This window comes from Misgurnus anguillicaudatus, chromosome 25 (assembly GCF_027580225.2).
Source record: "Misgurnus anguillicaudatus chromosome 25, ASM2758022v2, whole genome shotgun sequence".
Taxonomy (NCBI): Eukaryota; Metazoa; Chordata; class Actinopteri; order Cypriniformes; family Cobitidae; genus Misgurnus; species Misgurnus anguillicaudatus.
This window is the reverse complement of record NC_073361.2, coordinates 23,124,408-23,150,952: the sequence shown is the minus strand read 5'-3', so window position 1 is coordinate 23,150,952 and position 26,545 is coordinate 23,124,408. Positions and strand designations below refer to the sequence as shown.

General features: G+C 35.9%; 1 protein-coding gene across 1 annotated transcript; it reads left to right on the top strand.

Moving 5' to 3' along the window:
* Positions 1–14,020: 14,020 nt before the first annotated feature.
* phex (phosphate regulating endopeptidase homolog, X-linked) lies at positions 14,021–26,331 on the top strand. Its single transcript, XM_073863728.1, has 22 exons — positions 14,021–14,426; positions 17,350–17,406; positions 17,502–17,663; positions 17,754–17,837; positions 17,939–18,168; positions 19,858–19,923; positions 20,012–20,128; positions 20,248–20,331; positions 20,444–20,586; positions 20,823–20,918; positions 21,016–21,146; positions 21,348–21,445; positions 21,538–21,615; positions 21,719–21,822; positions 21,912–21,970; positions 22,176–22,230; positions 23,490–23,557; positions 23,639–23,769; positions 23,882–23,947; positions 24,056–24,160; positions 24,635–24,711; positions 24,798–26,331. The coding sequence occupies exons 1-22, from the start codon at positions 14,306–14,308 to the stop codon at positions 24,898–24,900; spliced, it is 2,235 nt and encodes a 744-aa protein (XP_073719829.1). The 5' UTR covers positions 14,021–14,305; the 3' UTR covers positions 24,901–26,331.
* Positions 26,332–26,545: the final 214 nt, after the last annotated feature.

Below are 26,545 nucleotides of genomic sequence, written 5' to 3'. Positions count from 1 at the left end.
ATCTAAAATCATTATGAGGCGGAGTTGTTTATAACGTGCATTTAAAAAAGCAACACTCATTAAACAAAATCATTCAAAATATTCCTTATTATCATGAAAATACCTGAAATAATTTGAAGAACAGCGATATAAATATTCCTGTAGACATTTCCTGGAGCGATTGTAATGCTGCTACTTTAGTGGCACAAAGGGAGTTTTTGCACAAGAGCGCCCCCTGGCTTTGGGATGTGCCAGGATTTCACCGTAATTCAATAAAATTAATTCATTGAGAAAACGCGCATTTGCACTATTAATCGTTACAGCCCTAGTCGTAAATAATTTAGCCTACTGCAGCATAGCTGGCTCTGATTGGATTGTAGGTCTGCCATAAAGCATGTTTTTGTAGTTTTCACTCGAACTACAGGACCGTGACCCGACGGTTGAAAACTTCTTTAGTACGGTTTTGGCCGATAGAAGGCTGCAAAGCGAATGTGAAAGTGCCGTTCACCCTGTTTCGAGTGGATGAACGACTGAAACTTTTTTGGAAACGTTATTTTAAGATAAAAAAAACTCTTTGATGTCTATATAATGTTAAAATTGCCACTTTGTAGGTGTGGTGAGGGAGGTTGTAGAGTGCCCTCTGGTGGACAAACTATACAACGGCAACACTCATGACATGGTAGAAGGCTATTTCGTCTGTTTTTTTAATTTAATATTCATTTATCGGCCATTATGAATGCCAATACCGATAGTTTTGAAAAATGCCTAATATCGGCCTGCCGATATATCAGCCTAGCTCTACTTTCCACCTGACCTCAACCTGGGGAATACGCTTACACTCATACGGCCGTAGTTTATAAAGTTTGAAATATAAATGTTTCCTTACAAAAACCCATCGCTTCACTTCAGAAGACATTTTATAACTGTATGGATTAGTTTTTGGTGGATGGAGCACTTTGTAGAGCTTTAATAATGGGGCACTATCCAGTTCCATTGTAAAGCTGAAAAGAGACAGGATATTATTTAAAATGGCACCAACTGTGTTTGACTAACAGATGAAAGATCTATACACGTACACTGTCAGACAAATGGTCATAAAATGGTTCCTAGCTGTCACTGGGGTGGTACCCTTTTTAAAAAGTACACATTTGCAACTAAAGGGCTCATATTGGTACATCAGAAAAGTTCATAAGTGGTACATAATAGGACATTTTTAAAGGGTACTGCTCCAGTGACACCATGGGACCATATTTGGATCATTTTTTGTGTAGGATGGCTTGAGGGTGAGTTAAATATAGGCTAATTTTCATTTTGGGGTAAACTATTCCTGTAAAAGGACACAATACCAGACGTTTCTCCTGAGGCAACAGTATTGATGACATTGGGACAGAAGTCCATGTGTCAAACATTTCTTTTCATGAAATTTTCAGTGCAACTTGGGTTTGGTTTACGAGCACATATATGAAATCTGATCATTCACCACTTCTCTGAACTGCACATCATACACAAAATATGTATTTTAAAGGACATGCGTCGTGTGTGAGCATGTTTGGATTTTAGTTCCAGGCTCTTCTGATGGTCTTACAATATACATCCCAGACGCACAACTATAATCAACACTCATTGTGTTTTTTTGAGGGTCATTTCCTCCCACGAAGGGTGGGTTGACGTAACGTTTGGGACGTGCCCCCTGGGAAAATTGAGGACTGTGTGTGTCTGTGCTATTTCAGAAGGAAAATAATAGCACTCGGATGTGGTTGTGCGTGGGGAGAGCAGACTCCTCCCCTCTTAACATCACCAGGAACGCCTGAAACTGTTTATACGCGTGTCTGTTCATAGTTTAGGGGATGAACTAATTACTGGGTTTTATATATACAGTACATCCAGAACCGTGTCTGGAGAATTAAATCTGAATTACCATATGTTCATCCATCTCCCACAGCATCTCTTTCGTTTTGTTTGCTTTGGGTTTGCAAATCATATTTCAAGTGAGATTTTATGCCAATGAATATAAAAGTTTGATTTGTGTTTATTGATGTTTATAACTAAGCAGCATTTCAAATGTATGTTCATGGTTTCAGAGTCCCAAAAGGACTCCAAAACTAAAGTCAGACTTTATTTCCTACTTTTCTCTGTCATTTGTCAAAAATATGCAGATTTATGCGTGTCTGTATCTTAATTTAGCCCCACATTAAAGGAAAACATGTCCGTCATGATGTTAAATGCATTTAACACTTGATAAATTTCATTCATATACATTATGCGTTTTTTAGGCTAAAGCTAAAACTGTCCTACGACTGCACATAGTTTAAAACCACATATAGATAATAACACATGATTTATGAGTGTTTGTTTTTGGCTCTGTGGTTAACTAAGGCCCCCAAAATCTCATGCTGCCAAATCAGTTTGTTTTTCATTCTTTTGAAGAGAAAAGACCTGCTACAGCTTCTTTCTTTAGTAATGCTTTAAATTGAAGGCCTGGCCTGATGAATCAGTCATGGTAAGCTTAACTTCATACACTATTTGTGAAAAAAAGACTGTCTGCCGGGTATATGACCAGTTTAGAGAAGTCACGCAATGTTTCTTAAAAGACTGATTGGCATTTAAACAACTATTGAGATTTAAGACATTAAGATATTTCTAACCAAAGTGTACTATTGTAATTGTGTGTTCACTGTGATTAAAATGTAATTGTTGTAATAACTGCTGTGTGTTGTTAAAATAACAGTGAAAGATATTACATTTTTTTATTCATTTTTTCCTTATAGAAGGTGTATTTGTCTAACATACACTTAAAAAAAATGCTTTAATCATGATTTTTTTGTTTCAACTGCGCATTTTGGGTTAAAACAACCTAGCATTTCTGTAGCCTAATGTCCAATAATAAATGTGTTTTCAGTTTGTCACACCACAGAAAAATGTGTTATTAACAACCCAGCCAAATCTGAATGATTATAAAAACCGCCAAATAAATAAAATAAGTTATCAAAAAAGGCCAGATTCTCTGCTCTCAAACGCTGGGGGCGTGTCCACTGTCGGAGATTAAACCACGCCCACTCGCGGGAAACTGAATTGATTATCTCGATTGTCTTGGTTTTTTTCATTATGCAAAGATATACAACTCACAACTTGTGGAAGAAATAAACATACATAAAATGTAAAGTAAAAAAAGTTTATGCCAGTGTTAAATTACAACAATTTAAAGTAACAAAAAGCTTCATAGGTCTTTCTTGCGTTTTTGTTCTTGATTTTGGCTAATGTTGTACCATATTGTTTAATTTCTTTTATAAAATGTCCATAGTTTGGCTTAGCTTTCGTCCATTTTTTGCACATGAATGTGATATTTTCTAAGTAAAATAAAAAGTTGTGGAAGCACATCGTATTTTTGGAATCAACAATGTCCTGTACAAAAAATACTACATCATCATACAGATCAATTTGTATACATATTCCAAACAACCTAGAAACAAAGTTAGATACATCCACCCAAAAAATATTGAATATACACAATTAAAAAAAAAGAGGAAAGAGATCATCTTGAGGTCGGGGTCATGCTAGGTGGCTCCAGTGCGTCATCGAGCCACCGTATAGCCCCGCCCACAGTTGTATTTTAGCAATAACATTTCTGAAAACTGACATGTAATGGACTATATGGACTAACCAACAGTTGGGGTTGTCCATATTTTATCAAGCAAAAACAACCCAGCATGTTTTAGTGTCATTTTTTTTATTTAAGTCCAAATTTTGTATCTTGGTGAAAACTAGGCTATGTTTAGCATGGTAAATGTTGGTATGTCATAATATCTTGTCTTTTAATGATACATTTTATGTACATTCATAAACATATAGTGGCATACAAGCTCTGAATTGAGTATGTCTCTGCGTGCGTGTTTGTTTGTAGGCCTCAGATTGTTGGTATCAGTGTAATGACACACTGTCAGGCTGTTTTTCTGTGTACTGTAAACACAGCAGCCACAGCATGAGCTTTAGTTTGGGGATGTGTCTCTTATTCTCCTCTGTCATTGGCTGACTCCTTATTCAATCTCCTTATGTCTTTACAACTAAAGTATGTAAGCCGTTGTCTGCCTTTTCGCTAAATATGGGTTTCATTTTTAACCGTTTCATGCTGTGAACGTGACCCTCCCTCTGTGTGTGTAGTCTTTTGACCACAGCCTCCTGTTCACTTACTGCATAATACGATACAATTCTCCCAAGAAAATGTCTTTAAAAAGAAGCTTTCGCCCCCTCACAAACCACAATTGCTTTGTGTTTAAATATAACTTTTTGTAAGGCACCATTTTATTTTTCTTAGAACTGCTTTGAAACATATACTGTCAAAACACTACACAAATCAATAGAAGTGCAATGTGCAATGTTATCTTCATAAATAGAGGCTAAAATAGATTTTAACTCTATTTAATACAATACCGTAACTTTAGGACCTCTTATAGGTCAGATAAAATTGTTTGATCCGCCTTAAAGAAAGAGTGCACCTAAATAAACACTGTGGGATTTGGGAATTGTTTGATACGGGAATTCATGACTATGGATGGCTAATTCTTATGAATTAAGATGATGTAAATACAGAAACATACATTATGATTATTAAAAAAAAGCAATAATGAAGCCCCAGTAATCCCAAACCCATATCATGCAAATATGAATTACCCAGATTGTGTTGATATATATATATATATATATATATATATATATATATATATAAGAGAGAGACGCAAGAGAGAGACGCAAGAGAGAGACGCAAGAGAGAGACGCAAGAGAGAGACGCAAGAGAGAACCTTTCCTCACCAGAGCGGGAAGCTGTGGAGGAGTTGTGTCCCGGTGTTGTGTCGAACTCAGTTCCCCCTATGTTTCCCTTTAGTGTAGTGCTTTTATAGCGTTTTCATCACGTTACATTTAGAAAGATTAAAGATTTGAATTGGTTATACTAAAAAGGCATAATATCATGTATTTTATAATACAATTTATTAAATATTTCATACATTTGACAGTTTTCTATTAGGGTATTTCTTTTAAAATATAGCCTGTCTTTTTCTTTTTTTTTTCCTTTACTGGTCGTTTTAAAAATGTAATGTTTGCATACATAATTAAATAAATATTATAAATATAATATTATTCATAATGTAAAAATAATTGGCTTACCATTAAGAAAAATACAGATACGTTACAGAGATGCACACATATACATCTCAGTAGCAATTAAAACTTTAAATATATAAATAATAAAACCTATAACGTGATAAAAACGCCATAAAAACACTACACTGAAGGGAAAAATAGGGGGGGAACATAGGGGGAACAGACTTCGACACAACACCGGCATTAGCACCAGGCGGTACAGCGTGCCTCACATCACCCTGGCTCCAGGCACCCGGAGACGTACGAGGCAGCCAGCGAGCGAGCACCGGTCTCGATGCAGCTTCACGGACCGCGTTCAGGCGAACAGAGACGCCATCGCCCAAAATGAAAACGGTAAGACTCCGCTTGTCATTGTAACCTGCACTGCTTGCCACATGTACAGTTTAGCTTCTTCCGTCAGCACAGAGGGGTTTACATGTGTTAAGTGTATTGAAGTAGTAAGGCTGACGGAGAAGGTTGCAGAACTAGAAGCGCACATCCGAACGCTCGTTGAGGACAGTAAGACCGCTAATGCTAATGTTAATGTTTCAAACACTGTTTCGGGTGCGCCTACGGCAACGCGTAGCACACATAGCCCGGTTCCGGCAACTGATTTAACACGGCCGACTAACTGGGTGACTGTCAGGCGGCGTAATCATATTCGATGCCCATCGAAGTCCCCCCTAGTAATTTCTAACAGATTCGAGATTCTAAACAATACACCGGCTGAGACATCTGTTAAAGGTGCCCTTGTTATTGGAGACTCGATACTTAAGAACGTGAACATTGAGGCACCAGCCACCATAGTTGACTGTATACCGGGAGCCAGATCGTCAGACATTAGATCCAAACTTAAAGTACTGGCTAATGCTAAGCGTAAGTTTTCTAAAATTGTTATTCATGCCGGCGCAAATGACACCAGACTCCGCCAGTCAGAGATCACCAAAGATACTATTAAAGAGGTGTGTGAAATTGCAAAAACAATGTCAGATAATGTAATTTGCTCTGGTCCCCTCCCCGCCTACCGGGGTGATGAAACTTATAGCAGATTAGTGTCTCTTCACCACTGGATGTCAAAATGGTGCCCTCAGCATAACGTAGGGTTTATAGATAATTGGAAACACTTCAGGGGGAGACCTGACCTGCTAAAGAGAGATGGCCTTCATCCGTCATCGGAAGGAAATGCTATACTCTCTAGAAATCTGACCAATACTCTAAATTCTAATACAGTTTGACTACCCAGGGCCCAGGTCAGGAAACAGATAGATCGGCCTACCCGTCCATCTGTTAGTAGCTCTGACATGTCAAGATCACATATATCCCAGAACTTAGAGTCTATCTTACCAGAGTATCAACACATTCCAACTGTGTGCGTTCCTCGAACAAACGAATACAGAGCACCGTTTACCTCGTCTCGTACAAATCTTACTAACATAAAATTAGAAAACAATACGTTTACAGATGAACCTCGAATGTTAAAATTCGGCCTTCTTAACATTAGATCGCTTACCAATAAAGAACCTATTGTCAATGAAATAATTACTGACCAAAACTTAGATGCACTCTCTTTAACAGAAACCTGGCTTAAAGCAGACGATTACATTAGTTTAAACGAATCCACCCCACAAGACTACTATTATAAACATGAACCGCGTTTAAAGGGGAGAGGGGGTGGTGTAGCTACAATATACAAACATTTTTTTAAAGTAAACCATAAATCTGAACTAAAATTTAATTCATTTGAAATAATGCTATTAAATATGGAAATAACTGATCGTAACCATAAACAGCTCTCTTTTGTCCTTGCTACAATCTATAGACCTCCGGGCCATCATGTAGATTTTCTTAAAGAAATATCAAATTTCCTGTCTGACCTCGTAGTCACTGTAGATAAAGCTCTTATCGTTGGTGACTTTAATATACATGTTGATAACCCAACAGATACATTAGGATTAGCATTTATGGATATTCTAAATTCTCTCAATATTAGACAAAACGTGACAGGGCCCACGCATACTCATAGGCACACATTAGACTTAATTCTGTCACTCGGGCTCAATATTAATGAAATCGAGATATCACCTCAGAGCGATGCAGTTTCAGACCATTGCCTTGTCTCATACACGGTACTTCTAGATATGATCACTCGATCTACAATACGCTACCGACTAGCCAGAACAATAATTTCAACCACTAAAGATAACTTTATTAGCACTCTTCCAGACCTGTCCCAAATGAAACATGTAGCAGATAACCCTGAAGATCTAGATATTGTAATAGAAAACCTGAACAGTATTTGTTCTAACACATTGGATGCCGTAGCTCCAATTCGAAAAAAGAGAATCAAAGAAAAAACGCCAGCTCCATGGTACGACCATCAAACCGCTGCCCTTAAAAAGGCTGCTAGAAAAATGGAAAGAAATTATAGAAGCACAAAGTTAGAGGTATGGCGTGCAGCATGGAAAGAGAGTGTTAAACACTACAGACAGGCTATAAAAATCGCCAGATCTACGTATCTCAGCAATCTTATTAAAGAAAATCATAATAACCCTCGCTTCCTCTTTAGCACAGTTGCGAAACTGACTAGAAATAAAGAACAAACAGAACCCACTAATAAACTCCCACACAATAGTAACGACTTCATGAACTTCTTTACTAAGAAAATTATGATTATTAGGGAAAACATTGTAGGTACCCAAGCAGCCAGCACTCTACCCAGTAATACATTTAACGCTTGCCTACCATACGAACATCTTGAGTCATTTAAACCTACTACAATAGATGAGCTATCTAAATTAGTAGCATCATCCAAATCATCGTCCTGTATATTGGACCCTGTTCCCACAAAATTACTCAAAGGGGTATTCCCTACAGTGTCTAACCCAGTATTACATGTCTTTAACTCATCATTAGAATTAGGCTACGTTCCATCAACTTTCAAACTAGCAGTTATTAGACCGCTCATTAAAAAACCAAACCTTGACCAGGGAGATCTAAATAACTTTAGACCAATCTCAAATCTCCCTTTTCTTTCCAAAATTTTAGAAAAGGTAGTGGCAAGCCAGCTACGCACATTCTTAGCAAATAATAGTACGTATGAAAAGTTCCAATCAGGATTCAGGCCCCACCATAGCACAGAGACAGCGCTGCTTAGAGTTACAAATGACCTTCTCCTAACATCCGACCGTGGTGAAATATCACTCCTTATATGATTAGACCTTAGTGCAGCCTTTGACACAATAGATCACACAATCTTACTTAATAGGCTAGAAAACTATGTTGGCATCAGTGGTCAGGCGCTAGCTTGGTTCAGATCGTATCTAACCAATCGCTATCACTTTGTTTATGTAAATGAGGAGGAGTCACATCACTCCCTGGTTAAATACGGCGTACCGCAGGGATCAGTTTTAGGTCCTATTCTGTTTTCGTTATATATGTTACCTCTGGGAGATATTATCAGAAATCATAACATACAGTTTCACTGCTATGCAGATGACACACAGCTTTACATCTCCTCGCATCCTAGCGAAACACAAAATTTTTCTAAGCTATCAGACTGCATCAGCGATATAAGTGACTGGATGTCACATAACTTTCTTATGCTAAACTCCAATAAGACAGAGATACTTGTTATCGAACCGAATCGCTACAAACATAATATGACAGATTACAAGTTGCCCATAGATGGCTGCACTGTGGTGCCAACCTCCACGGTTAAGAATTTAGGTGTGATATTCGACAGCAGTTTATCCTTCGACAGCCATATCTCCAATGTCTGCCGCACAGCATTCTTCCACCTTAGAAATATCTCAAAAATACGCCATATGTTGTCTGCATCAGATGCAGAGAAGCTTATCCACGCTTTTATGACCTCTAGAATAGACTATTGTAACTCGTTACTCGGAGGATGCCATGCAAAACAGGTCAACAAGCTTCAGCTAGTTCAAAACGCTTCTGCAAGAGTTCTTACTCGAATTAAGAAGTATGACCGCATAAGCCCAATTCTGGCATCTTTACACTGGCTACCACACTGTAAAAAAAAATCCGTAGAAATTGCAGCTGAGTTGCCGGTAATTTACCGTAGATTTAAATTTATGTTATTTACTGGCAACATTTTGTTCAAAGTTAAATGAACATTAAACATTTACAAGTCTTTGTCTTTACAGAGTAAAACTAAAAAACAGCATCAAGCAAAACATTCTGGGAAACAAAATCTGAAGCAAAAAACAGAAAAAGGTTGATGATGATTTCTGGTTCCCAGAATGCTTTGCATGAGGCTGTTATTGTATAGTTTTATTCTGTAAAGATAAAGACTTGTTAATATTTAAAATTTATTTAGCTTTGAACAAACTCTTGCCGGTGGGTGGCATAGATGTAGATCTGCGGTGAATTGCCGGCAACCCAGCTGCAATAACATTGAAATTTTTACGGACTTTTTTTACAGTGCAGTTACATATCGTATACAATTTAAAATATTACTAATCACCTACAAAGCCTTAAATGGCCTAGCACCCTTATATCTTAGAGAATTATTATCAGAATACAATCCATCACGTGCATTGCGGTCACAAAATTCTGGCCTCTTAATTATCCCTAAAATATCAAAAGTGTCTAAAGGTGGCAGATCCTTTTCCTACTTAGCCCCTAAGCTATGGAATGATTTACCAACCGACGTCCGAAAATCAGAGACAGTAGATAACTTTAAATCTAGACTTAAAACTTTTCTCTTTAACAAGGCTTTCAAATAGTTGTTTTAACAATGGTACTTATCTCCTAATAGCTAGCTTGTACAACCTAATAAATAAATAAATTAATGAATAAATTAAAACCTTTTTTTTTTTCTTTTTCTCGTCAACACTTCAAAGCATGGTAAATATCATTAATACTCTTTAGTAACATGCTGAAACTTTGAATTGGTTTTCGATTGAGTCTTAACTGCCAAATATGGCCGGCTTGCAATTTTGGCCTTTTCCCATGACCTTAAAATAGTATGTCATACAGAACCGTTTGCCACTGTACGTTAGCATTAACGACGGCAGTGGGGCCTCTGGCCTTAGTCAAACGAGTTCTGTTTCCATTTCTAAAATCATCAACTATATGTAATACACTTAACCAGCAATAGTTAGCCTGTCCGGAACCGAGCTGACTAAAACCACATTACTGTGTGACACTTGTTTTCTATGTGAACGGCCCCTACGCTAATAAGATTTTGTTTCTCTCTCCCTGTCTCGTCCTTGATCCCGAGGACGAGACAAACAGATCCAGTTCCGGTACATGTGAAAGTCGGCACACAACTGATCTACTAGCTGTTCTTCAACGTGATGTCCAGCTGATGCCTGACCAAAGACCACCGGCAGAACCCGCTTAATCTCCGCTTAATCTCCGCTTAATCTCCTTCCGTTTCAATGTGTATATATATATATATATATATATACCTCCCAAGGGTTTTTTCCTCCTAGGACTTTTTTTACTTCCCCGGAAAAAATTCCGGGGTTTTTTTCTCCTAGGGGGTTTTTCAACCCGGGGAGGCAGCCTTTTTGGGCTTAACTTCTATACGTTACATTAGTAATACGTTTGCTTATAATGTTGATTTATAGCCGTAGCAAATTTAACTGCTTGTGCTATCGTTTATTTTGTTGTGCTATCTGTCGATTTTCTGTGCTTTTCACTGCATCTATTATGTAAAGCTGCTTTGATACAATTACCAAATTGTGAAAAGCGCTATATAAATAAAATTGAATTGAATTGAATTGAATTGAATATATATATATATATATATATATATATATACATACATATATATATACGCCTTTATAAATGTCAGCCAAATTCCAGACAGATAGGGGATAAACATCAGAGATATCAGTCAGGGTGACACACCAAATACAGTACATCTTTATCATTTCAGGAAGTATTTTATTGAAGTTCTGAAGGGACTCATTAGGAATGTTTATGACTGGTTTTGTGGTCCAGGCCAGGGTCACATATTTCATCCCAACAATGCCGTTTTTTTAGGGTTTAAAAAATGTAGTACCGCATATTATAAAAGCCCGTAACTTTGATCCTATTTGGATCATTTACAATAAGTTTGTCCTGCTGCATCATGTCATTTTCTTAAAGTATACTGCTGTTTTTGGGCAGGTCTGTTCTGTGAGATCCTACCTCTCTAGTCTTTGGAAAACAATCAGTTGGGAAATATCCAGAAATTTTTTCTATCTTTTTTGTGGGAAGAGTGTATGTTTTATACAAATATTTTGTGTCATTCCTGATCACCTAGGGCAACAATGTCAGAAATTAAGGTACTTAGATTTTTGTAAGAATCTGAACTGAATAATTTTTACATTGAATAGGAAACCTGGTTACACTTTATATTATGGTGTCTTTGTTGCAGTGTAACTATGCATTTAAAGGAACAGTATGTAAGAAATGTATATCAATTAATCATAAAATGGCCCTGATATGTCACTAGACATTAAGAAATCATTTTCATTTCAAATACTTATATCACTGACAACAGTGGTCTGGCCAGGATCTTGTTATTTAAAAAGTGGAGTTGTAGCCCTCAACTGATGTTTATGTTGTCATGTTGTGTATTGGCAACCTGTTGTGTAATTGCAATACCAGTTTTGGCCACAATCCTACATACTGTTCCTTTAAGTACTAAGTAATAATGATCGTGACATATTTTTAATGATACAAATAATAAATATATTTTTTGTTTACTTCCCATCTATACATTAATGCTGTTTTTTGGGAGATATGAAGTACTTTTGTACCTGTTTACCACTCAATTCCTCAACTACACCATTAGCTTGCCTGTATAATTTTTTTATGAAAAGTTCACATAAATTTGATTTAGATTGTTTTTAGATATTGATCTAGATGTCAGTGTTGAATTCGGCCGTCTGGTGCTTAGACACAAATTACAATTTAGGAAATAAATCATTTTGACCAGCAGAGGGCTATAGAGACCCATTCATTTCACTGGATGGCCAACCGCTCACATCACTACTTTAGTGATACTTTTTGTGAATTTATGTATATATAAACATTAGATTGGACATTAGATATTATTATTATTTTATTAAATAAAATGACACAGAAATTTGACTGCATGTGTGTGTGTATGTGCACCTGTGTGAGCATTCAAGCCCACCAATTTACATCTTTGTTTTGCATCTGTGGCTGTTTTTTTTTCCCAAATTCTACAAAAACGCTCTCTGTGGCAGTCATATCTTGGCGTGTGTGTGTGTGTGTTTGATTGAGCAAGTCTTTTCTATATTGCATTTATGCTCTAGTACCAGGCCTTTCGATTTATTCTGGATGCATTTTTATTTTGACAAATATAAAGAAAAAATATTTTTTTGCATTTCCTATTCATTTTCAATTGGGGTTATTGTTACCCCCAAGGGCCTCTTTTGGTAAAAATTTTTTACACATCTTTAGAACGGCCGAATAAAGACCATGGCTGTTTCTCAATTCCAAGAACACAAAGAACGGACTTTCGGCATTTTCGTGGAGACTTTCGGCATTTTCGTGGAGACTTTCGGCGTTTTCGAGGATGGTCTTGCCAGGCGACCTTGGAAGAACAAACTCAGAAGGTCACGAGAATTGTGAGAATTGAGATGTGTGCAATCTTCCTGTTGGACACCTGACCTCCCCAGATTTTAGCGTGCAAGTCTGCACTCGATGCATCCATGATATCAAGAACACATCCGGGTATTTTCATGCGTTCTCTGTAATTGCTTTCTTGAGAATTGGAATTGAACTTCGACTGTTAATGATGACGTAGAGCGAGCACACAAGATCGCTGAAGAACACATATTGAGTAACAGCTAATTTTTATATAAATATTGATAGATAGTCAAGAAAAGTCACAAAATCTTATTCCACTGAGATGAAGGGAACCATTTTTAACTAAAGAAAAGGTAACATTGACCCCAATGGACTTAAATGTTTATGCTGATCATGCTTGAGTTCATAAAAAAAAAAATTAGTTATCTTCATAAAAATGTTGAGTCAACTAATAATTTTAAGTTGAATTAACTCAACTTTTAGGAGAGCACTTTTGTGCTAAATTTTAAACTAAAATTTAAGTTAAACCAACAAATCTTTTTTTAAAGTGTACTTACTAAAGGGTTGGGGTTGGTTGCGTGTAACTATGCATATTTTACTGTTAATGTAATATTAATTGCATTTAACGTGTGTAACAAAAACACTGTAAATGAAGTGTTACCCTCACAATGAAGTCAGCACAATGGTATCAAATGGAAATACTTTTGGTATTTTCATGGCACTTCAAGGACTACCACAGTTCAACTATCACCATAGTATAAATCTTAAACCATGGTATTAATATAAAAATTTGACAAAAAAATACATAAAATCATGAGCATACTAAAAGCACACATAAAGCTGATTAAATATCCAATTATATTATTTAATATTTAACCCCATGTTATTTTAAACCAGCAATTAATGTCAGATTTTCTGAACAAATTTCACTCACCTAAAGTCATACTAAATGAATATAGATGTGTTAGTCATTGAGCAGATTTCCGAAAAACCATTCATGAGGCCTATTCATGTAGGAAACTTTGTGTTTGCATTAGTTTTTGTTCCAAGCACAGTCACACATGCAGAGTTCCATATTTATAATAAAGAGAGAAGTGTCCACATTTAACCATAGGGAGGATAGATCATCTCAAACTTAGTGCCGAGTGGGCAGATACTGGAACTTAAAAAATACACACCTGCAGAATAAACACAGACTGAGTCTCAGTAGACAAACTTACTTTCACCCTTCCTGAAGGATCCTGTATAATTTGGCCCTTGTAAGGTGCATCTCTCTCTCTCTCTCTCTCTCTCTCTCTTTCTTTACCCTCCCTCATTTCCTATTCTCCTCTTTTCCATCCTCTTCATCTGGGACTTCTTTGGCAAGTCGAGCATGACTCTTGTTCTCCCTGACTTTAGTTGTTGATCTCCACACTGTGCCTCTGCCCCTGACCTGAGGTCTGTGAGGTCATTTCATCTCTTCAGGGTCCCTCAACAATCCACAGGACTGCAGACCGGCCACTGATCAGGGATCAGGACAGGTTGTGGGGTGAAACAGGGCACGCTCAGCAAGGCAGAGTGTGAGAGGGGTTGAGAGAGGCGTCGTAAGAGAGAACAAACTCAACTTGGTGACAGTATGGACATGGAGAGGCTGGGGAGTGGAGGAACCAAACCCAGCGCGGGACCAAATGCACTGAAAGCCATCCTGGCAGTGTGTGTGTGCATCTGTCTGGCATTGCTAATAGCAGTCATTACACGTGAGTAAACAACACACTGTTTATTAATCTATAATCTTGCTTATAGATAGATCTAAGATGGATGTAATCTGTGTTGAGAAGTGTGTTTGTGTGTGAGATTATTTTAAGGAGTGTATAGTGTTACAGTGCATGTCTTCCAAGGCTGTAATTAGCACAGAGCCGCTCCAAGTAAGAGCCCTGGTTAGGAAACATATATGTGCCTTTAAAGTTTGGAGGTATGAGGGCTGTGGGTTTGTGTGATGATTTGGGAATGTGTGTGTAAGTTTAGAAAAGATTGTGTGAAAAGAAAATAGTTCAACCCGAGAATGACAATTCGGTTAACGGTTGCTCACACCCACCTCATTCTTAAACTTTTTGGCTTTCTTTCAAAAAAGGAGCGTTTCTGAAAAGTATGCACATTGCAATTTTAAAGCATATACTGACTGGGGGATGTTGAATTACTACAATTAAAGGTTTGAAGGCGTATTTGAAGGCGTATCTGCATATTTGTACCCTATTTTAGTACCTCAAAGGTACATATTGATACTTCAAAAATACATATTGGTACCTTAAATGCTAGTGGGAGCTTTTATAAAGGGTACCGCCCCAGTGAAAGCTTTTCTACACTGTAAAAAAATTCTGTAGAAATTTGCAGCTGCTTACCGTACTTACCGTAGATTTAAATTTATGTTATTTACTGGCAACATTTTGTTCAAAGTTAAATGAACATTTACAAGTCTTTGTCTTTACAGAATAAAACTAGAAAAACAGCATCAAGCAAAACGTTCTGGGAAACAAAATCTGAAGCAAAAAAAAAGAAAAAGTTTGATGATGATTTTTGGTTCCCAGAATGCTTTGCATGAGGCTGTTATTGTATAGTTTTATTCTGTAAAGATAAAGACTTGTTAATATTTAAAATGTATTCAACTTTGAAAAAACTTTTGCCAGTAAATAACATAAATTTAAATCTACGGTAATTTACCGGCAACCCAGCTGCAATAATTTATACGGATTTTTTTACAGTGTACCTTTATTTCTGACCACTGTAAAAAATATTTTTGCATTTAACTTTTTTTGTTTTGCCAACTTGGATTTACAAGTAATTTTATTTATTTAATTCTTTTGTCTTTGTTCTATGTCAAAAGCGACAGATTTAGCTGGTATTGGCTAATTTTATTCGTAGTCCCTTTTGCCAGGTTAATGTTATGGACCGAAATAACTTTTTAACTTTATTGACTAGTGATGAGTTGCTGTAACTTGTAAAATAAAGTTAATATAACTAAAGGAAGTTCAATTTAATTCAAACAGTTACAGCAACTCATCTCTTGAAATGACTTGTAAATCCTAGTTGATTGATTTTACAGTATACAATAACTTTTTGCGGGCCAACTTTTTCTTTCATTTTATCTTTATTTTATCTGATGACATACACTGTTAGACTTAACTGAATTTCTACAGTTACTTACCACAAAATGCCCAGTAAAATACCATAATTTTCTTTTCCAGTTCATTACTGTAATATGCATTGCATTATTGGTATTAACCTTTAATTTACAGTGATTTACTGTATGTTTTGAATTTGCGGTAGCCTGCTGTAAAACAACCGCAGTAGTGCTAGTGTAGTTGAATAAAATAGTGTTTATAAAAGCATATAAAATGGAAAAATAAAATATATTTATGAAATGAAATACATTTTATTTGTTATGCTTTTAGCAGTAAAGCAAATTTCAAAATGTGAATTTTTTGTAAAATGGAACTGCGGTAAAGGCATCATACTGTAAAAATATGTACAGTTATGGTACTTTAATGGGGCAGTTACAGTAACTCACTGGCAACACGTTGGCAGTGAGTTACCGCATGTATAAAATAAAAAGTCTAACAGTGTACTGTAGTATTATGACATCCTATAGAGCATTGTGTTTGAGATGCAAACTCATGGGTTTGATCTCAGGATCGCAAATACTGCTAAAATGCATAGCTTGAAGGCATTATAAATAAAAGCACCCTCCTAATGCATAAATCTAAAATGTTAACATGAGGTAAACAGGCTTTTGGTTTATATGTGGGTAACCTGCCTGCATAAATGTATTTCGGGAAAAAGGAGTGTTTCCTGGGTGGTGTACGTTTGAGACAAGTAAATGATGTCTTTCTTATTGTTTTGTGTCAGGGCTGCCTGCATATTAGTGGTTAGACTAGAGTGTAATTATACTCAATTGTGTCTGTACGTATTTCACTCACACACACTCATATGAAGCCGTGTCTGCTGGTTCTGGGGATATTGATGCTCGTCGGGCCGGGTGCTGGATCCTGCTGTGGTCATCTGCTGTCCAGTTGTGGACTGAACCATAAACACAGGCCTTTAAAAGCAATGCTTGTCCGATTTCACAACAAAGACACACGCAGTTTGGGTTGATTCCTGATTCACACAGCTTTACTGACACGTGCACGGAGAGCTTACTCTGTTTGGCTTTCAAAAATATTGTGTAACAAAAATAAGTGTGATATGATTTGTTACTTTTTGGTCTACTTTTAAAAATAAAGGTTTCTATAAGGTTCTTTAACATCCGCAGAACTCTTTAAGTTAAAAGTTTAAAAACGAATTTAACTAAAATGGTTGCATTACTGTGAAGACCCATTTTAAAACCTTTATTTTTACCTTTATTTATGTAAAGGAGTGTAGTGACATAATAATGCAATGCATAACTGTGAAAGTAACAATCCTCTGCCTTTTTTCCAGGAATGTGGTTTGTTTTGAATGTGTGTAGTATAAAGCATGCTCTTTTTTTAGTCATATTCAGGCCATAGACAGCTGAAGGCTGAGCACAACATGAACAGAGTTGGTGTTTATGTGTTTGATCCTACGCTGTGTTTGGTGGTCACATCAGGGCAGCTTGAGTTCACTTGTTGGGCTGCGTGACAAATATATTTTCCTCTTCTCTTGTAGTGTCACACAAATCAAGCAGTGAAGAATTCTGCCTTACGCCACATTGTATCGAAGCAGGTACACTTCTAGCATTCCTGAAAATGTGGCTTACTGTTTACAAGTTTGTCATTATGGTAATGCTGTGACTCTGTTGGCCCATGTGTCCACTTTAGCCGGATCTATTCTTAGTAAGATGGATCAATCTGTAGAGCCATGCGATGACTTCTACCAGTACGCATGTGGAGGGTGGCTCAGGGAACACCCGATTCCAGAGGATACTTCCAGCCATGGGATTTATCCATGGCTCCGACAGAATGTAGACCTTAAGCTTAAAGGTGCACTGATTTATTTATCAATCTGAAAAAATTAAAATAATAAAATACCAATCTAAAGTTAATATATTTGGAATCTTATTTTGTATATAGAGTTATTAGAGGAACCAATTGGAGCTAAAGACATTGATGCGGTGAAGAAGGCCAAAGTCCTCTATACATCATGCATGAATGAATGTAAGAACTGAAGAAGAGATTTTATCAAGTTTGTATACTTTCATCGTCATAATTTTCTTAATTGAGCAAAAGCATTATTTCCACTCCATCTCCTCTTTTAGCTGCCCTTGAGATTGAAGATTCAAGACCTCTACTGAAGAATCTAAAGCAGAAGGAATTTCGTTGGCCGGTTCTTGGAGACGCATTGGGTTCTTCTTCGAAGTGGGTGGAGTCTCAGTTTAATCTACTCGAGACGCTAGCTCAGATACGGAGCCAACACAGCAAATCCGTCCTCATTCGCCTTTTTGTTTCTCCTGATGATAAGAACTCAAACCAATACATCATCAAGCTGAGATCAACACATCATCAAAGGAAAAGTTTTTTTCCAGTTCAATGTGGAGACTATGACAATATAATATTACACACTCCTGGGAAATAAGGTACTGCGGTAGAACCCTTTAAAAAGGTCCTAATATGTACCATTTGGGTACAGATGTGTATACAATTGGTACCAAAACTCATTTTTAATGTACTAATATGTACCATGGAGGATTAGGGCCAAGCTAAAATAAAAAATAAACCCATCTCAAGATTCAAGTCATTAGAATGCAAGATTTAAGTAGTAGTTTTTCGAGAAAAAAGGCTAACTAAATACAATTTCGAGAATAAAGCCAATATATAACGCAAATAAAGTCATAAAATTTCAAGAAAAAAGAGAATATATATATTCACAATAAAGTCGTAAAATTTTGAGAATAAAGTCAATATATAACGAGAATAAAGTCATACAATTTCAAGAATAAAGTCATAAAATTTTGAGAATAAAGTGAATATATAACAAGAATAAAGTCATAAAATGTTGAGAAAAAAAGAGAATATATATATATAGAAATTGAAGTCGAGAATAAAGTCAATATATAACGAGAATAAATCGTTAAATTTTGAGAATAAAGTGAATATATAATAAGAATAAAGTCATTAAATTTTGAGAAATAAAGACAATATAATTTATTCTCTATATATATATAAGTCGCAACATTCTGAGTCAATATATAACGAGCATAAAGTCATAAAATTTCGAGAAAAAAATATATATATATATATCAAGAATAAAAAAAATATATATATGTATATATCGTCAATATATAACGAGCAAAGTCGCAAAATTCTGAAAATAAAGTCAATATATATCGAGAAAAAGGCGTAAAATTTCGAGAAAAAGTAAATATATAACGAGAGTATATTCGTCAAATTTTGATTATAAAGTCAATATATAACGAGAATAAAGTTAATATATAATGACAATAAAGTCATAAAATTTTGAGAATAAGGAGTATATATATGTACTTCTTATTCTCAAAATTTTAAGATTTTATTCTCATTATATATTGCTATATTCTCGAAAATTATATATGCTGAGAATAAAGCCAATATATAACGAGAATAAAGTTGTAAAATTTTGAGAATAAGGTCAATATATAACGAGAATAAAGTCACGAAATTTTGAGAATAAAAATATATAACGAAAATAAAGTCCTAAAATTTTCGAGAATATAGCAAATATATAATGAGGATAAAGTCTTAAAATTTCGAGAATAAAGTCAATATATAACGAAAAGCCCAAAATGTGCTTTATTCTCATCATATATTGACTATATTCTCAATATTTTATTTATTTTGACTTTTTCTCAAAAATCTATTCGTTAAATCTCGCATTATAATGACTTTAATCTCAAGATCTTTATATTTTTTTTTATTTTAGCTTGACCCAAATCTTCCTTGGTAAATATGCAAAGTACAAAGATGTACATTTTGAAAAAGTACTGCCCCAGTGACAGCTTTTATTATATTCAGTTATGGTTATGATGATGCTGTTTATGTAGACAGTAGCAAAATATAACACTGGCACTAGGTTTTAAAACACAACCATTAAGTCTTGTTAGTTTGACCAGTGACAATGTATCACACTTTGATATTTGATGTTTAAATATTCGAGGGAAATTTTTTGCCAAAATATTTCCTATTCCTTTTGTTGTAGCTGGATCAAGCTTCTTTATCCCTGTCATCCAGAGAGGATTACATCACCAACACAACCGAAGCTCAAATGGTACAGTAACCTGTACATTATTATAACATACTGTACTATCACATATCACTTTTACAGTATATATCTCTCTCTGTGTATCTCTTTGCAGTATCGAGAGGCTCTTCTGAGGCTCATGGTTGATGTTTCTGTAATGCTGGGAGCCAATGTACAAGCCGCAGAGGCTCAGATGAAACCAGTGCTTGATTTTGAGATAAAACTTGCACATGTAACTTTTAAAACAACCCTCCATAATTCCTCCAAATCATGAGGAGGACAACATTGCTGTTAGTATACCCCATGTACAGTATGTATTAATAAAGTGTGTGATCTTATGTGTGTGTGTAGATAGTGATCCCATACGAAAACCGCACCAGTGAAAACATGTACAACAAGTACAGTTTGTCTAAACTGCAGCGCACTGTTCCAGAGGTAATTATCATTATTAATAACGTGATATATAATTATATTTATATTAGTAATACATCAATCAATAGGTTTGTAAGTCATCTCTCCAACATGCATGATCTTTCTCTGTCTGCAGTTTAACTGGCTGGGTTTTGTCAGAGCTGTGATTGACACCGAGCTTTACCCAGACCATAAAATCAGCTCTTCGGAGCAGGTGATCGTACGTGCCCCACAGTACTTTAAAGACCTCTTCAAACTCATCAATGCCACTGAGACCAGGTATCCACACACGGATCAACCTTATTATAACCTCCATTAGAGCCCTGAGGCTCTGCTACTGTTTGTCTGGACATTGTCAATAGACAGTGCGTCTCTGTGGTGTGTAAACCATAAATGTATTTAACTACCCGCTCTGTTCAATAACACGCTCAAATGTACTCTATAATTCATTTAGGTACCCACTGTACTTTCTGTCTACTCAACCTTTCCTCCATATGTTTTTTTTCTTGCCTCAGGACAGTTGCCAATTATGTTATATGGAGATCAGTTTTGTCCAGAATCACCACGCTTAGCCGACGCTTTCTTTACAGATACCTGGACTTTGCTCGGGTTGGTTGATCTCCCCTGCAAACTTTAAATAAAAAATAATAATATTTTAATTTACTGGAGTACTATTGGGATAAAATAAATATATCTCCTTTCTCGGGTGACCACAGGAACTACTTCTTTGACCCCTCGATGGGACAAATGTGTGAATTATATTGAAAACACACTCATCTATGCCACTGGTAGACTGTTTGTCGATAAGCATTTTCAGGAGGATAAAAAACTCATGATGGGACTTATTTATATTATTTATGAATTTCAAGTTGCCCATTAGGTCATTCATTCATTCACTCACTCAACTATTGATTTTAGGTGTTTTGTCTCCCTCTAGTGGTACTAATCACAAAAACTATAAAACCATGAACACTATAAAAAGACTGTAAATAAAGCTGAATGTTTGTTTGATGAATATATGTCAATCTTTATAAAGATGGTGGAATTGATTGATGGTATCCGGTGGGCATTTATCGACATGCTGGAAAAGGAAAATGACTGGATGGATGAAGAAACAAAGAAAAAAGCAACAGAGAAGGTGTGTTTAAGGTGTGAAAACACATAAGATGAGCTGATGATTATGTGTTTCTCGCCTTTTATATCAAGCATCACTGTTATTTCTCATATTAGGCACATGCAGTCTTGGCAAAAGTGGGTTACCCGGAGTTTATCCTGAATGACACTTATATTAATGAGGACATCAAACGAGTATGTTTTTTAATTGTTGTTTTTTTAGCTGATGTTTTTGTTTGTAACTTGGAATGGCAGACATCATAGCAACTTAATCATTTTTCTTCTCGGTTTTGCACAGTTGTCATTCAATGAGACTGATTATTTTGGGAATGTCATGCAGACCCTCAAGTTTATAGCTCAGTCTGACATCGGCTGGCTGAGAAAAACAGTCCCACGTACAGAGTAAGTCATAAGCATTTACAAAGCATGCAGAAATGTGTTGAAATCATGTCGTTAAACCAGATAATATCTTTTTTGTTTTTTTTTCTAAGGTGGTTCACCAACCCGACTACAGTAAATGCATTCTACAGCTCCTCAACCAATCAGATTCGTGAGTCATCTTCACAATATACAGTATAATTCACTTGCAATTGCTGTATTTTATTATCGAGAATTTCTGTCTGAGATTTTTTGATTGACGCATTATGAACATGTCTGCAGGAATGGCAAGCTGTCATCTATTTTAAATGTTTATTCGATTCTTAAAATAGGATCATGTAGGTCACCTTGACTGCTGTTTGTCTTCCTCTACCCAGGATTCCCTGCAGGTGAACTACAAAAGCCATTTTTCTGGGGACTAGACTACCCTCGGTAAGACATAAGCCACAAAATCTATTCTCTGATGTTTTAAATTTATTTTTCAGCACACTTAAACTAAAATGTTTGAGGGTCTCCAGATTTTAAAAGACGTCTTGATGGAGAGATGGACCAGGGATCAACTTTTTCAGGGATCATTGTTACATACATAAGTCAAATGTCAAATTTCCAGACTTTCACTGACTAAAAAGCTAAATTTTTGATGATTTCTGGTTCCCAGAATGCTTTCCATGAGGCTGTTATTGTATAGTTTTATTCTGTGGGGATAAAGACTTGTTAATATTTGGAATGTATTTAGCTTTGAACAAACTCTTGCCAGTAAATAACATAAATTTAAATCTACAGTAAGTTACCGGCAACCCACTTGCAATATCATTGTAATTTCTACAGAATTTTTTTACAGTGTAATTTATTGTGCACTGTTATTTTACGGTATTTTTCAGGCACCCCACACTGTAAAAAAATTCCTTAGAAATGTCAATGTTATTGCAGCTGGGTTGCCGGTAATTTACCGTAGATTTAAATTTATGTTATTTACTGGAAAGAGTTTGTTCAAAGTTAAATAAATTTTAAATAAGTTTTTATCTTTACAGAATACAACCACACAACAACAGCCTCGTGCAAAGCACTCTGGGAACCAGAAATCATCATGAACCTTTTTCTGTTTTTTGCTTCAGATTTTGTTTCCCAGAATGTTTTGCTTGATGCTGTTTTTTTAGTTTTACTCTGTAAAGACAAAGACTTGTAAATGTTTAATGTTCATTTAACTTTGAACAAACTCTTGCCAGTAAATAACATAAATGTAAACCTACAGTAAATTACCGGCAACCCAGCTGCAATTTCTACGGAATTTTTTTACAATACAGCTGCCGGAATTTTACAGTTTTTTACGGATGTAAAATTACAGAATTTTTTTTATTTTTGTATTACGGAAAATTTCTGTAATTTATTTTACAGTATTTTTCCGGCACCCCAGCTGCCGAAATTTTACCGTTTTTTTATGGATGTAAAATTAAAGAAAAAAATATTTTTGTATTACGGAAAAATTTCTGTAATGTATTGTGCCCGTTATTTTACTGTATTTTCTGGCACCCCAGCTGCCGGAATTTTACTGTATTCTTACAGATTTTTACAGTGAAAAGGGGTGACGAAACAAGAACTTGGTGAACTTAATACTATAGTTTTAATAAAGTGCTTTACTTTCAAATATTTCTTTGAAAACCTATTACTGACCAAATCCATGTGTATTACAGATCCTTAAGTTATGGAGCAATTGGTGTAATTGTCGGACATGAATTGACTCATGGCTTCGATAACAATGGTAAGATCACTTGATTTATAATACAACACGTGTGTTGCCATAGTGATGGCCGGGTCTTAATAGACAGGTGTGTTCATCTAGGCAGAAAATATGACAAAGATGGAAACCTCGACCAGTGGTGGAGCAACTCATCAATCACCCGCTTCAACGAAAAGACACAATGCATGATTGACCAATACAACGGTTACTACTGGATGGAGGCGGGGCTAAATGTACAGTAGGCACCTGCCTTTTAAATGCATTTCACAAAACTAAATTAATCCATCATTAAAATGTGCAAGACAGGGCTGCCATCCTAATACTTACCCACAATTCCATCTCAAGGTCAGAGGGAAGAGGACACTAGGAGAAAATATTGCTGACAATGGAGGAATAAGAGAATCGTTTAGGGTATAATACCAACTACAACTCTCTAAAGTAACCTGAATCATATTAACCTTCAGCTTGTCTCCTCCAGAACATAAATATTTGTTTATGTCTGTCTACGTATGTTTACAGGCCTACAGGAGATGGATCGATACAAAGAGATCGGGACTTGAAGAACCTCTTTTACCTGGAGTGGGTCTGACCAATAATCAGCTCTTCTTCCTCAGTTATGCTCACGTTAGTATTTAACATTTAAATGTTTATCAGATATTCAAAGACATTGTTTTGATAGAAATAAATCAAGCTGGATTATTTAACTACCTACAGTAGAAATAGTTGGTAGAGCATTGCATTAGCAGTGCAAATGGGTTTGACTACCAGGAAACACAATACTGATGAAAACGTGCACTGTAAATCGCTTTGGATAAAAGCATCTGCCAAATGCATAAATGTAATGCAATGATTTAGTTCTTGTAAATGTGACTTTATATCTCAGAATTGTAATTTGAACACTGCAGACGTTTTTACAAGACATCAAATTATATTGCAAACTAAGGAAATAAAGTAGCATTTGTGAATCAAAATATACAACCTTATTGTATTTTAGGATTGATTCTGGAGTTTGCACATCTGCATGTTTGTTTTGTACTAATATTGCATATCTAAACCAGCATTTATTAGTGAATATATGTTTTTATTTTTATTTTCTAGGTTCGTTGTAATTCCTATAGACCAGAAGCAGCACGAGATCAGATCCAGAGTGGAGCTCATAGTCCTCCTAAATATAGGTACAACACTACACTTACTGCTAATTTACATCTATAATACAATAGAGATCACTGTCACTCACTTTACCCTTGTTACTACGGTAAAGGGTTATCGGGGCAATGAGCAACTATGAGGAGTTTCGTAAAGCTTTCAACTGCCCTGTGTCTTCAGTCATGAACAGAGGAGGGGAGTCCTGTCGAGTTTGGTAAAGCTGGGACAGAAAGGACCCTGTGAAGATTTTGGTCACGGCACCACCCAAACCTCCAGATTTTTGTCCCATTCACTGATTTCTATAGAGGTACAGCAGTTACTAACACTGAAGCCTCGGGCTGTGCTGAGCGCCTGGCCCATCATCAGCCACTGGATTACTGCAGACTACAGAGATACATCACATACTGTAAATGCTTGCAGTCAGATGCGTTTCTTTGCATTTTTGGTTAAAATTACCTCAGTGCAAATGCCAAACTGCACACATATAGATTCTATTGAGGTCTTGCTTTGTATTCGTCAGTGTTTATCTCACAAACATATGTGACCCTGGACCACAAAACCAGTCATAAGGGTACAAGCTTTCTATTAATGTATAGTTGGTGCTCTGGAATCTGAGGGTGCCAAAAAAACTACAAAAACTGAGAAAATCGCCTTTAAAGTTGTCCAAATTAAGTCAGTAGCAACACATATTAATAATGATAAATATTCTTTTGAGATTATTTTGAAATTTACAAAATAACTTCATGATCTTTACTTAAAAATCTGACTTTTTCCATGTTTAAGTGCTATAATTGGATCCCCAGTGCTTCTATCAACCTAGAAAATATGAAAAAAATCTACCCAGTTACTCAGTTTTGGTAAACCATTCTCTGCAAGCATGTGAATTTGAAATTTGACTCCATTTGTGATGTCAGAAGGGGATAATACCGCCCCTTAATCTGCACTATCCAACCATGGCGCTGCCATTTAGTGCAGAGATCAGCACATTTGCATTTAAAAGGGACACACCCCAAAACAGCATTTTTTGCTCACACCTACAATTTTTTTTCTTTTATCTGATGAACACAAAAGACGACATTTTGATAAATGATGGTGGACACACAGCTGGTGGAGGCCATTGACTTCCATAGTAGGATAAACAAATACTATGAAAGTATTGTGATAAATGATGATGAAGACATTTAATAAAATATGGTAAGCACAGTCGAAGGTTCCTATTGAATTCCATGGGATTTGTTTGTCCTACTGTGGAGGTCATTGGTTTCCACCAGCTTTGAGCTTATCATCAAAATTTCTTCTTTTGTCTTCATCAGAAAAAAAGAAATTCAGACAGGTGAGGGTAAGTAAATTAAAACAGCATTTTCATTTTTGGGTGAACTATCCATTTAATATCCAAATGATTTTTGGCATAAGTAAATAGATCATTTTGACCCATATGTATTGTTGGCTATTGCTACAAATATTCCAGTGTGACTTATGACTGGTTTTGTGGTCTAGGGTCACATATTAGAATTTAACGTTGCTTTAAGTCATCTATAAGTTATTGTTGTCATTGTTGTTGATAATAGTTTTGTTTTTACTTTATTTTATTGTATTTTATTGAAAAAAAAATGCTATGGTCTTAAAGTAAATAATTATTGTTTTCCTGAGTTTTTTTAAGTGTCTGTTTGCTATTGTTTTTCCACAACGACAAATACCAAATACAACCTTATTGTAAAGGTTTACAGAACCTTTTGTGAAGCTAAAAGTTTCAGATGTTAAAGGTTGTGTAGGGAACCATTCAGCCAAAAAAATAGTTCTTCTGTGGTATTGTGTTTATTTTTAGAAGTTTAATCTCAGACCCCCAGCTATCTCCTGAGCATC